The sequence below is a fragment of the Pempheris klunzingeri genome, chromosome 20 (genome assembly GCF_042242105.1).
Source record: "Pempheris klunzingeri isolate RE-2024b chromosome 20, fPemKlu1.hap1, whole genome shotgun sequence".
Taxonomy (NCBI): Eukaryota; Metazoa; Chordata; class Actinopteri; order Acropomatiformes; family Pempheridae; genus Pempheris; species Pempheris klunzingeri.
This window is the reverse complement of record NC_092031.1, coordinates 9,117,604-9,131,762: the sequence shown is the minus strand read 5'-3', so window position 1 is coordinate 9,131,762 and position 14,159 is coordinate 9,117,604. Positions and strand designations below refer to the sequence as shown.

General features: G+C 39.4%; 1 protein-coding gene across 2 annotated transcripts in view; it reads right to left on the bottom strand.

The window, feature by feature from the left end:
- vti1a (vesicle transport through interaction with t-SNAREs 1A) overlaps nt 1–14,159 on the bottom strand; it is a 114,492-nt gene that overhangs the window by 78,503 nt on the left and 21,830 nt on the right. For both annotated transcript variants that reach the window (XM_070851614.1, XM_070851612.1), the window contains exons 4-5: nt 13,305–13,382; nt 1,332–1,416 (exon numbers count right to left, since the gene is read on the bottom strand). In XM_070851614.1, the coding sequence (XP_070707715.1) occupies nt 1,332–1,416; nt 13,305–13,382 (163 nt within the window). The remainder of the gene's footprint in view (nt 1–1,331; nt 1,417–13,304; nt 13,383–14,159) is intronic.

The window sequence follows — 14,159 nt, the reverse complement described above, 5'->3', positions numbered from 1 at the left end:
GACAGTGGTGTAAAGGAAGGGGTCATGGATTAAAGACGCAGGGCGAAGCTTCCCCACCAAACCACAAATACAACCCCAGCTGGTGTGGACCAAGCCAAGTGTGTGGGACCAAGGCAGGATAAACGAGCATTGTTCTTAGCTAGCCGCACACACAGTGGATAAGACGGCCACCAGTGACACAAGGTCAAGGGGCATGTGGCCGACTACGGCAGGAGAAGCCGTCGGGCCCAGTAGGTACTGAACACTGTTAAGCCATGGCCCACTTCTTTAACACCAACCAAGCTGTGAGGGAAAACATCAAAAAACGAGCCACTCTAGTGCATGGTATGACTGGGGAGAATTAAAAACCTGTCGGCTGTCGCAGAATTTGACACAGTCGAGAAACTCGGATAACGGTAGGATCATTTGAGGCATTTGAATCAACATTTTTAAGCAGAGAATGTGGATTGTATTTATGAATTTGTGAATGCAAGTTACAGAGAACATCAAAAGCTGGTGGTCTGCATGCGAACCTTCCTTGACTTGAATTATTAAATCTGTCGGTGTCGCACACGCCAGCCACCCCACGATTATAGTGTAAATTGACAAACTTTTTCAAAACTACAACGGAAGCCACAGAAAGCTGGTTGATACTTCAAGAATGAGCTTTGATACATCTCTGAGGAATACACTCTGCCTCAATAATGTGGTGACTGTCAGGAAGGAAGACAGGAAGAAAAAAAAAATGCTAACTGGTTAAATCTATTTAAGATCCCAATGAGCTTTTTTCCTATTTTAAGATAAAAACCATCCTTGATAATGAGGAAAAAAAGGAGTTTGTGTGTTTTTTTTGGATGGTTTATTTAGAAAGTGATATTATGTTTTTTTTCTTCCTTCTGCACTCCTGAATTAAGAACTTCAGGAGGAACGCTGACGTTGTTTATTTTCATAGACCCCCTGTCTGTTCGTGTAAAAAAAAACACACCACCACCCACCCAACACACACACACACACACAACGCACACAGCCATAGCGATGCACGAATTTTCTTCGGGAGCAGAGCAAGGAGAAGCGGCACCCGATCTGTCGCCTGTACACCTCTCTCTCCCTCCCTGGCTCAGCTTTGATGTGCTCCCGAAAATGTCATCAGGCGTCAAGGAAAGAGGTTTTTTTTTTTCTTTTCCGACCCCCCCTTTCCCTCCACCCCCCAAACACACACAAACACACATATCCACCCACCTCGCATATGAGCAAGACAATTTGCTGTCGCTCACTCATCCTCACCACTATCTTGAACCCCCGCCCAACACCACCCCGCTCCTTCCAAACCCAATCCAAAACAGAATATGTACCAGTTTCTACTGCTATCTGGTAGCCGGCCTCCAGTCTCCGTGATGACCTTTCCAGTTTCTCTGTGTTGTCCAACAGATGCGCTCTCTGCAACAAATGGAGAAAAAAAAAAATAAAGTCAGAGAAACAAACACAAAAAAAAATTGATTGAGAGGGCTGGGACCCATTTCAAAGAAACACATCAACACCGTCACCCAAACAGACAGACCACATCCACAGCGACAACATAATACAGCCAGGCAATAACCTTCATGGATGACAATGTTGTTATATGCTGATGGAATATCAAGCATATGCATGTTGAGGCTGACAATATAAGAGGTGCTGCTCCCTCATCTTGGACATAAAAACAAGAACGACTTTGAGGTTTGTTGCGTCCTCGTACCATTTCACAGCACAGCCTTCTGCTGCGCACAGAGAAAAGTTAAGGCAGGGAGGTGGAGTGAATTAAAACACAAAAAAAAATGTATTTGAAGGCTTCCAGTTAAAAGAAAATCCTGTCCAGGTGATAGCTTCCAAATGGAGGAGAAATTTAAGCCGAAATCAACAATTACCTAATAAGTTTTGAATCGCAATACAACAAATAAAATGTAAGGTGATGATAATTATAATAACAACGTATTATTATCATTACTATCATTATTATTATTAAAGACTTTTCAGATTAAATACTGTCATACACGTATACACAATTAACATCATTTTAGAGGTGTGAAATGTTATTATTATTATACATAAAAGCATCAAATTTGTTTTCTGCTTCTTGTTTATCCACATTAGACCAAAACAGTATTCATGATGTATGAGTTTCTGCGCTCTCCGTTGGCTTACTCACAGCTATCAACAATTGACAAGGCTGCCCACTGAAAGCATGGGGTTCACACAGCATATCAAGAAAAGATGTGTTTCATAAATAATTAAGTAAGCAACTTGATCATTTTTTCAAAGTGGATGTTTATGAGTATCAAGGTGTTAGCTGGGGCTTGAGCATCATGCGCACACATATCAATTGATAGTGTTCCTTAGATACCTAGAAAACCAGTGATTTTGGTTTCTTCTCTATAGCTAAAAATTCATGTCTGACTAGCAAGGCAAGAAAAGATCTGATCTGTTGACTGATGGCCTTGAGTTCAATCTTAGGGGCTCTTTCAAATGATATGTCAACAAAATGAAATAAAACCATAACGGTGGTTGGAATCCACCATTATGGTTTTATTTCATTTTGTTGACATTCAATTAATGCACCCCGTATTAACAGATATACTTATGACTAAACTTATGGAATATATATTTATATATATGCAGTTCTATGGAAAAGGACAAAGGGTATTTTGTTAGCTTGTTAAACATTTTCTTCTATCCAAATAAAAATAATGAGGAATCAATTCTTGTTATCTATTTACATTTAAATGCTTACAGTGCTGACAGTGCATGATGATCTATACCAGACAATTTGTGTAGCTGGAGTGGGATTTTTGTAAGTTTTGTACACATGTTGTGAGTTGATGTTACTCGACAACGTCTGAAATGTTTTCCTGTTTGGTTTAAACATCATTATTTCCACTGGCACCATCAGGGGACCATGAATTTCAACTCAACCAACAGCTACAGGTAGTCAATTTGTCAATGAGTACTGAAAACCATTTTTTAAGAAAGCAGAAAAACTCTAGCAGGGAATACCTACTTTAATGCTTTAGAATCAGTGTACAAACCAGGCTCACCAGTAATGTCTGATCTCACTTGCTTTGGTTGTGGTTGCGATAATGGCCTCAAAATGACAATATTAGATAATGGCATTTTTTTACCAACGTTTTCCCATGGAGGTTCCACTCCACTTCTTAATCATGTGTCTATGTTTTGGACAGTCATGTAAGATTTTCTTCAGAGAGGATTGTACAGTTGACCTGTAACTGTCCAAGGGAAACCATGACTGTGACCTTGTGTATGTGTTTTCAAAATGATTTCAAAGATCTACTGAGCTATGTCTCTCATCAAAAAACTCTTGTGTTTGACTTTGTTTGGCGTGATGCCTTAATCAAGTTTTGTTTGTTGTCTATATAAGTTTTCCTTACTAGTCAATACCATTGTGCAGAGGCATGGTGTAATTTCTGTAAAGTCTATCGTTGTCTATGTTAGTTCAGTGCAGTTTCAACCACCTGTCTAACGTACAAACACAGCTTCAAACAACATATACAGCATATATATATGTATATATGCATGCCCACTGTACAGACACCCTTTATGTGGAAGTCCAAACTAAGACCAAGCTTTCATTAAATCTAAACTGCATTCAGTAGGGATCATAAAAGAGCATAAACATGGAAGATTTAAATGTTTACTCGAATGTTGTTGGTTTTGATGGCCTTTCTAATATGCTATGTTAAGAAACTGATCAGATGTAACATATTTGACACTCAAAAACAACCTGACGAATGACATCCGCCTCTCTGACAAGGGTTTATGCCCATCATATGAGCGAAGAGGACAGGGGGAGAAGTGAAATCTCTAGTTTTGGTTAGGCTGTCAAAATGTGTACCAGCTAATCACTCAGAGGAAATGAAAAACGTGGAAGAAAAAAAAAAAAAAAGCCAACGACACACTTTTCAAAGTTTGACAATAAGAGGGATGGGAGAAGAGCAGGGAGGAGAAAACTCCCTCTGAACTCTTTTCTCTCCCTCGCTTCCTTTTTCTTCGTGCCGCTGACAGATGTCATTTAAAATTGCAGAGATACTTTTTAATAGTTAAAGGGAGGGCAGGGGGAGGATGGAGGGATGGGAGAATGGGTGGGTGGATGGGTGGTAAAATGGGCTGCTGGTAGGAGGAAAGCGATCAGGAGATGGTGAGTGGGACAGAATGCAAGGTGTGGTGTGTTTTTGGCGAAGGGTGTGGTAGGGGGTTTCAGGGAGGGGTTACATGGGTGTGGAAGTGGTAGTGGCACCAGCAAAGATGGTGGCAGTGTGTACGTGGGAGAAAATGGATACCAAGCTTGGGCTATAATGAGCCCCTATGGATCAGAGGGGATGTATTGACATGCAATACTTAAGCTAATACACCTAGACCATGGCTGCAGTGTCTGTGTGTGCCTGGGAGCATGAGGCAGCCAGGGATACTGACAGAGTAGCACACTCCCTGGGTTCTTCAAAGAACTCAAGTGATTAGTATGTTATCATTACCATTCGAAACGTGATTTTCCTATTCCCTCTCGGCAAAGGTGACACGTCTCGGGGAGACGGCCGGTAGACTCACTGCGATGGAAAGCCACTTCAAAGCTTTCTCCTCCTGAATTTCTCTCACTCTCTCTCTCTCTCTCCCTCCCTCTCTCTCTCCTCTCCCTCGTTCTGTCTTCTTTTACGGCCGGGGGGAGGGGAGGGAGAGTGTGGGTGGGTGTGCGAGTTGGGAGGGGGGTGCTGGGGGGTAGTGGTGGCAGTGGCGCTGTATATGTGTGTGTGATCATTAGAATAATGCGCCCTGAGTTTGACGGTGACAGAACCTGAAGGAAAGGGTGAGAGTTCAGCCACTAAGAATCCAGTAATGGCACACTGTGATGGCCCTAATAATGAAACAATCCAGCCACAGACACAAGATGATACCATGGAAAATAATGAAAAGGAACATGTACAATTAAAACAAAACATCCTAGACGACGCAGTCACAGTCGAGGCTGGTAGGGAGATGGCGTCAACAAACTTATTCTAAAATGAGGTGATTGAAAAGCAATTTTGTTCCAATATTTGAATTTCACACAACAACCACAAAAATGTGAATGTATCGAAGTGCTCAGCTACGGTTTTATTCTGCAGTTAGCAAGCAAAATCCAAGACATCCTTGTCAGCATTTTTGTCGAAGGAAATGTAAAGTGGCTGCCAACCCCTACCGTGCTACAACGTCCCATATCAAGGCTTGACCCCTGTGGTTCTGATATAACCATCGTGAAACCTTCAGAATAAAGCGAAGATACACATACCCTAACATCTATTCAAGCTCAAATGCTGGCTTGCATTCAGATCTGCCATTAAACTAAGGATCTCATCAAAATCACGTCCTATCGTCTCATGGAGCCTTCTAGCAGGGATTTAAATACAATATATGATAAATATTGTGCATCTCTGAGTGCACTGATGCACCCTCCACCACCACCACCATCATTTCTGCCTATGCATGTATGCCTTTTCATCTGACACCTACATTTTGAACAAAGATCTTCTTAGGAACCACGAAAATGGTGTTTTTTTGTTGTGCTTTTTTGCGTCAAGAAACACTCTTCAGTTGTAAGTTATTAACAGGGAGCCCCAGAACAATGCAGCTGTAGCTCAAAAGAAATCTCTCCCCTCTTCTTTCGCTCTCCTGCCTTTTTTCAATATCAAACACAGACGGTTACTATCACCATTTTCCAAAGTTCAGATGATTTCCTTATTATTTCAATAAGGGTGGGGGAGAGTCAAAGTGAATAATGATGACAGCTGTGATTCAGACTGACTGTGTGATCTTCTGTGCCGTTTGTTTGGGACTTGTAAGACGAGGAATTACAAGTGTCAAACAGCTGTGAATATGGGTGCTAAATATTTAAACATGTTTTTCAGCTGAAGAAAAAAAGTATAGTTTTTTTAAAAGCAAGGCTTAAGTGTGTATAAGCTGTACCAGCCTTTGATTCAAATGCAGGAAGAGCAGAGGGGTAAAAGACTGCAATGGAGAAGTGCAGTGGCGAAGAGGGCGCAGAATCAAACCTGATTACATAGATCTGGCCATTCCAAAAGAGGTAGACAGGTGAGGTAACTCATGATGTCTTCTGAACCTCAGGCCAAGAGGAAATGTACAGAAATGTGAGAAGAAGAGGAGGAAACAAAAGTACAGCTAAATAAAAGAAACGTGTGATAACATGGCATCTGGGCCAGGTTGCCATTCTAAATTATGGATAGGTGTGAATGGTGAGGCTTTGATAGGAATTGAATTACTCTGCTTCAGCAGAAGCCCTCTTGAACAAAGCTTCACTCAAAGGCACATTTAACAACATATTGTAAGTACCTCAGTTATGCTTCAAAGCATGTAATGTTAACTACAAAATCGGAAGATTCTGAAAATCTGAGTCAATTGGAGGTAAATAAACTTTCTCTAAAATCTGATCTATGGTTGTAAAGTGTGTATTTGATATTTACTGAGCAGTCCAGTGTTATCAAAAACTGACATTACGCTTAAAATATGATAGCATTTGAGCTAATATTGGCAATATTGCTGGACGTTCAAAAACCAAACGCTGAAGTTTAAAATATAAAGGGCTGTTTGTGTTTTATGCAAGTTTACATGCTGCTTTTGCATCTAACTTAATAAATCACAGGATTTTTTCAACTGATGATTTGAATTATCATGCTTGCCTCATGACTTCATGACTAAATGATGTTTGGAGTAGAAGTTTCAGTCATAAACGAATCTCGATAAATGGATAGTTTGTCATGGCAACGCAATATCATATTTGAAAGATACATTTACAAAGTCCATTTGTATTTAATTAGGAGTGGAGCAACTCAATTAGAGTATCTGTATTAGAATTAGAGCTAACACAGATAGTACAATGACATAAAAGTGGATGGAGCCACAATTTTACTCCAACATTTTATTTGCCACCTAAAAGAGATAAAGTAATAGTGAAGACAGTAAAGCCAACTGTTGCTAATAGAGGTGGACACAAGAAACTTCTGTGAAAAGTTATAGGAATAGTGAAACAATCATTAATACCAAATAGCTTAGTTTCGTACATGGTAGCAATAAATTCACAAAACAATATGGTAGCATTCCTAGTTAGGTAAGCTAATCAGCTAAGTAAAAAGCTATGATTCTTCTGATGGCAATGTATTGTAGTTAACTTTATATGCCAAACCAGAATAAAATGTTTTGCATGTTCATAAATTGGTGTACTGGGGAAGAGTTGTGCAGCATGTTTTCATTAACTAACATGATGATGTATAGGGCAGCAATAAATGTACAGTACCTGACAGTTGTAAGAACTGTTTCTTGACAGTTGTTTGTTTGAGCTGATTTCCAACAATAAAAGTGAGCACCAACAATAACACTTGAGACAGCACATCATATTGCATAGTGTGCATGGTAGCTTACACTGTACATTATATAGTATAACCCATGAAATACATAAAAATGTCATGAGTTGAGTTCAGTAATCTTTGACAATGGTGGTGATGTTGATGCAGTGGTGAACGACAAAACAATGTCTACCTTACAGTCGGTCATCACGCGTAGCCTAAACACAAATCACTAATGATAACCTCAATCCGACTTATGACAAAGGACAGAAAGTAACTAATATGGCCCCATTCATGAAAATTAAGAGGGAGTAAATCTTACAAGCAGCAGTTCCTTCTTGAAAGTGAGAAGTTGATCAAATTCTGAACTGTGAGGAGCCCAATAACCAAGCTACTCTGAGCCTTGCTTCATTCCCCAATATTTATCTTCAAAAAGGCATATCAGACATAATATCTTATCTTTACTTTCTGATATTTAAGGTAGGGGAAATGGGAGGAACTGGTCTTCAGTGAATAAATTACCTTCGGCTTGGCCTGTAAGCTGTTCAATCAGCCATGGAAAAAAATGTGTCCAAATGAACGAAATTTAATTTTCTATGAGAGAGAAGAGGGCAAATTGAAATTTTAGTGGGAAAGCAGAATTTAAATTGTTAGAGCAGAGAAGCACTTACCTCTTCACGTAACTTTATCAACTGCATCATGAGAGCAAAAGAGAGAAAGATAGAGAGAGTGAAGGAGAATTAAAAAAAAGCAGAAACATGGCAGGAAGAAGATCAGTCATGTGGCTTGATACAGAATTAACCTTGACGATTTTTCTGTTTGCATGTTTAGCATTTGGAAATCACAAGACAAAAACATTAAACGAAGCTAAACACGCCGCTCGGGCTGACTTTTTTGAACAAACAAAGATCAAGTCCTGGTGCTGTCACATTAAACAAAAAGGAGGGAATGGATCGCACCACTTGCAATATCAGCTAACATTATCAAGGAAGTCACATCACAAAAGCTGCTATAGCAAGAGAGAAGGAAACATGAGTAAAATATAGTCTGCACTGTTAGAGTTTTAAATGTTGAGGAAAATATTTTGTATCTGTCATTTTGCTGAATTCTCTGGAAAAGGATAAAAAGAAATGTGTGCCCTTTGGAACCAAGTTGGAGAAATGCTGAGCCACTCCATTTGTACCGCTGTTTATCAATGCTGATATGCTGTCAATATTTCATGTAGCTTATGCATCTCAGTAAAAAGGTACGTGCTGTTTAGATTATGTACAGAAAGCCATGTGAGGCTACATCTGTATATACATATGGTACAGCTTATTATTGGGACAGCAACAGATCATGAAAAATGAATCTTAGCATAGCAATACATTTTTGATGAAAGAGAATAACAGATTTAAAGTGATGTAAATAAGAAATGCTATTCCTATTCCCTGTCCTGGAAAACTTTGGATCCATTTGAGGAAGGGAAACAATCTCATTTTCCATCAATTATACTTAATCACAATTAACAAGGTTATTTCCTTGGTCTGTTCTTGAGTGAGGGCTGTAGAGAAGGGAAGAGAAGGGCTGGGGCACATCGTGGGAAAGCAACACGTTTGGCTGAAAAAAGGGGAAGTGCACATTTCTTGATTTGCGAACCTTTTAGAGGTGTTAGGTTTTCTTTTTCATGGCCAACATTAAAGATTAGCAGATCTTAAGGGAGGCTCAGGGCCACTATTACTTTGTTGTTTATTCAGAGTTTTGTCTGTATTATTTTGTATCATACAAGCAGAGATTTTTCACATCTTACACTACAAACTCAATTGCTAACTTTAAGATGAAAAATGACATCTTCATGTTTGATTAATTGAAAATAAGTGATGAAGAAGAGATAATGAAGCATCAGCTCCTTCTACCAGCTCTTATAAATATTTAGAATTCGCACTTTTTATACTGAAATCCTAAACAACAAGTGTACTGCATATATTTACCTCTATTTATATTACACCACAAGTTAACCCACTCTAAGAAATTTGTCTTACAATGATAAATAAATGAAGGAGGAATCTATACTACATTAAACACAAACAAAAATACCAGGTTCTTCACACTTTCCAATCTTGCATTTGTCACAGCACTTCCCCCTGTAATTTTAGAAGCATTATAAAAATAGTTCCTGTGTCACTGTGTTTTTTCCAACAATCAAAAAATATACTTTCAACAGTTCACTGCATTATTGCAAATATAAAAAATATTGTCAATATCTGTAATGTGGGGAGGTAAACAAGTATAATTGCATGTTTTTCTGAAGAGCTCTTTTCCTTGAAAATGTCGGCAGCATCAAGACGCACATAAGAGTGGAAACTGTCTTTTCTAACTTAAGCGACAACTCCCCACTAAGAATGCATTATTGAAGAGGCCAAAGTTTAAAACTACACTGTGGATGTGGTTATTTGAGGCTTGAAAAAACCCCAGCAAATCCTGGGATCTCTCACCCCAGCTCTGCCATCAGTCAATGGGTACCAAACAAAACTTGTTCTAGCTCATTTGTGCTGCCTGACTGATTGCAAGTCCTCGTGGAGGATTTGTTAAAACTATACGGGAGACATGTTGAGCTGTGTTTCTTGTTTCTTCCTCTTTAGCCTTATTTTTCTTTGGCATCCATTCTTTAGTACAGCCAACGATGCTCGCGTTGCTCAAGAGATATAGAGCAGTAAATACAGAATATTGTAAATGTTATAATTACTCCTGCATGAGCGCCTTTCCTTGTGTTTTTGTGATGCCAGCCAGTATTCAAAATTGCACTGCTGCAATTTTTCTGTTATGATAATCAGCAATTTTTTTTCAAACAAAAGATTTTTTTTATCCAATACGGAATTCGATACAAGTGGTAATCTGCTTCCTTTGTAGCCTGTAAAATCTGGTCCATGCCGGCTCAAACCAGCACAATCTCTTGTGGCCAAGCCTTCTGCTGTGACTGAAATCGAAACTATTCCGTATAGTGTTCGTGTGTAAAAAATGTGTGTGCATTTGCTGCTTTGTGTGTGGTGACTGTGTGTGTGTGTGTGTGTGTGTGTGCCCCAACATTTGTGCGTGTGTTGCAGGCAGAGGAAACAGAAAGAAAAAATGTGCAATAGTAGCCTACCACATTATTAAAAAAACGAGCGATAGTGCCAATTCAGTCTCTGTCCGCATACAGATAACGAATAAATGCCGAACTCTATTAAATCGTCCTTTAGCCATTATCGCAGGGCCAACACGCCATTTTCAGAACTTTTGACGGTTCCCTATTTACTTAGCTATAAATCCTTGCCATGTAACCAACAGATTTGTGACTGGTAATGATCTGCTCAGCCAGGGCTATATGAAATGATCCTGACCTCTTTCAGATCGTCAGGAATTAAATTGACCGACTTGCCCCGGCCCCCACCATCTTTTCCCCTCTCCTATCACCGCCGTCTCGTTAGATAAAAAACCCTGAAGTTCCGAGTACTCCACTCACAGCAAGACCAAGACAAGTATTATCTCCACAAGTTTTAAAATGAAAATGAGGTAAATACTGCACCTGGGAGAAAAAGGGAAAACGTATATCATCTATTTACTTTACTTTTGCCCCCAGCATGAACTCTTTCTAAGGGTTTGTATGTGCGTTATAAATATACTGCATTATTACATTTTATTTTGTTTCCACATACATTTTCAAGTTTCACATGAGACATTATTATTGCTAATTATTGCTGTGTTTTTCACAATTCAATAAATTATAATGTATGTTTTACGTTCCTGCTGATCTTTTTGCCAAATAGAAACTGGGAGAATAAAACAAAGACTGACAACAAAAAAGGAATATGTGACTTACTATAGCTTAGAGTTTTTGTTTTGTAAGTGCATCATATTTCGACTAAATTCCCAAAGATAAATAAGTTTTAAGGTAAATATATTTTATACCCTTTAACATAACTTGTGATTGTAGTGTTAGATTACATTTCATAATTTAATTGACAATTAAGAATCTCTATTTTTCCAGACATGTGTGCATGCATGGATTAAAGAACCACAACATTTTACTATTTGTCATTTAGTGATACAATCTCTTCACGTACAAATATGATAATTATTGTCAAGAAAAATACATTTTAAAAATAATAATTACAACAATAAACAGCAATTTCCTAAATTTAGAATATAAGTGTTCATTCCAAATCATTCCATAATATTAATTCTACACTGATACATTTACTTTTTTCTAATTTTCTTTGAGATGTCGGAATTCTAGATTTATAAATATTACTTTTGAATATTTTTGGATACATTTTTAATGAAAGGGAAATAAGATTTGAAACGAAATATGATACGTTTTTTTTTTTTTTTTCAGCTGTTCCTTGACAGGATTCTGATAGAACTCATCAGAGTCGCAAACGTGACATTTCTGACAGCAAATCTCCTTCCAACTTCTGCATAAAATGTCAGAGTCACTTTTGTGTCTCACTAATTTGCCAGGAATATGCATTTCAATTACACATCGTGGCTAGTGATACATATGTTTCTAAGATGTGCGGTTCATGGGTCATCATTGAAATGGTAATAAGAAAACGTTCAAAAAAAAAAAAAAAAAACACACACACACAGGCAACTTTATTTAGCTTTGCTTAGCTGTGAATCATCTAAATATACTCACATAAAGCACTGTGGGACTAAATGGGCAAATATGCATTTGAGTATTCATCTTTGTCTTTTTTTCTTTTTTCAGTGTGCACCTTTGTAAATGCAAAGTATTTATTTGCATGTGAGTGCATGTGATTATGTGTGCCTTGAGACACAGTAACCCCTCCAAGTTGACAGCCGATTCTAAAGGCAATATATAATTAGTCAAAAGACAGCTGGTCATAGTTGAGAGTGGCTGTGAATGAGTGGCAGCTGTGCAGGTAAGCAATAGATAAGTGCATCTTAAATGTTAAACTGGGTTCTCTGAATCCGTTGATGTATGACTGTTTTGATGCAGTTCTACATTTCTTCAAAACAACTTACGTTTTAAATAACATGTGGCATATTTTGGCCAATTAAGATCACAATTCTAGGTAATTGTTTTTTGTCTTCATTGCCACTTTCATTACTGCTGTGAATGAATCTTTTTTAGACATTATTGGCAATGAATGAAAATTGCTAATGTGGTCTTTATCTGTTGTTTACATCCCTCCAATTCAACAGGCTGAACACTGATATTCAAACAAAATGTTACTCATTGTCTTTAAATAAGCAATACACCAATTGTGACTATGTTGATAGATAATAAATCAAAACCATTAAGAAGTCGAACAGAATTTCAGATTTTAGATTAAAGGCTGATATTGGCTAAAGGCTGATAATAAATAAAACTGTTTGGGGGCTAAAAGATCATTAATGTGACGTACTGCACCAAAACATTTCAGAGATTTTTTATTTTATATCACTTGTCGACAGATGAGAACCTGCACTCATATTAAGTTTGAGTATCTGCGTTATGCATGGCCGCCACCCTTGGAGCTTAAAGAAAGACCAGAGAACAAGATTTAGCAATTCTGCGTGTGCGCCTGTGTGTGTGTGTGTGTGTGTGTATGTAGACCTTGATGGAGGATGGAGGATCTATTATTGGCCTAAGTCCACACCCGGCTGGAGAACAGCTGTGGGATGGTTCGAGTGGGGAGCCCGGGATTTCGGATTGAGATTTGTGTTGGATTGTGCGTTTGTGTCAGGCGTGTATGTGTGCGTGGGTAACAATCTGGCTTTGGCCAGACACTGGTCCCATGCCCTGAGCCCACTCACTGGCAGCCCAGCTTTGCATTAAACAGTGTTCCTTCCACATGACTTGGTGACAATACCATGGTTTCAGCTCTCGATGGCCCCTATGAGGGGCCCACCCTCTCACCCTGGGGGCCAGTCAGCCACCCACACTGGTGTCGTCTGGGCCCCTGATTAGCACCTCACCTGGCTCTCCGAGGAACCGGCGTCATCCCCCAGGAGCTCGTTGCGCACCTCATCACTGTAGGCAATACGTGACCTTTTCTGCAGGGGGAGGAGGATGAGGAAGAAGGACAAAAAGAAGAAAAGAAGGGAGAAAGAGAGGAGAAAAAGAGAAAACAAGTGGGGAAATATGGCTTAGTACTGTTGTTGATGCAAAAACACAACAGGCATTCCTTAAGCACGAGAGCCCCCTAATGGAACTCGGTGACAAGTCATACACATGCAGGTTGTCTGTATGTGTGCGAGTGTGTCTTTGTGTGTGTGTGTGTGTACCCTTACAACACATGTACTGAAAACAAGTATGTCTGGGTTCGTGCCCATGCCTCCCCACTAAGGTGATCTACTGTACCTAGTGCACTTGTGCCACAGAAGTGGTGGCAAAGAGCCCCCCCACCTTACCCACTTAAACAAATATAAGTTGAGGGATAAAAACCCTCATCTTGTGTGCATGGAGAGGATGTGGAACAGGGGGACAGGGGAGAGGGCCAGGGAGATGTATTATGAGGAAGTATCACTTGTCAGCACTAAATCTTTTCTGGGGGCTGTCACTGCTGTCATCCTAGTGCAGTGGCAGGCTCTGTGATAACACCAATGCTGAGACTCAGACAGGGAATAATTCATCACCCATTGGCGCCCATCGGATTTGGGGTTGCCTCTCTCTCTCGCTCTCTCTCTCTCTCTCACACACACACACACACACACACACACACACACACACACACACACACACACACAAACCCTCTCTCACTCTCTCTCTTTCTCTGTCTCCAGATAGGCTGGAATAAGAGGGAATGCCATGTCCAAAAAAAAGAAAAAAAA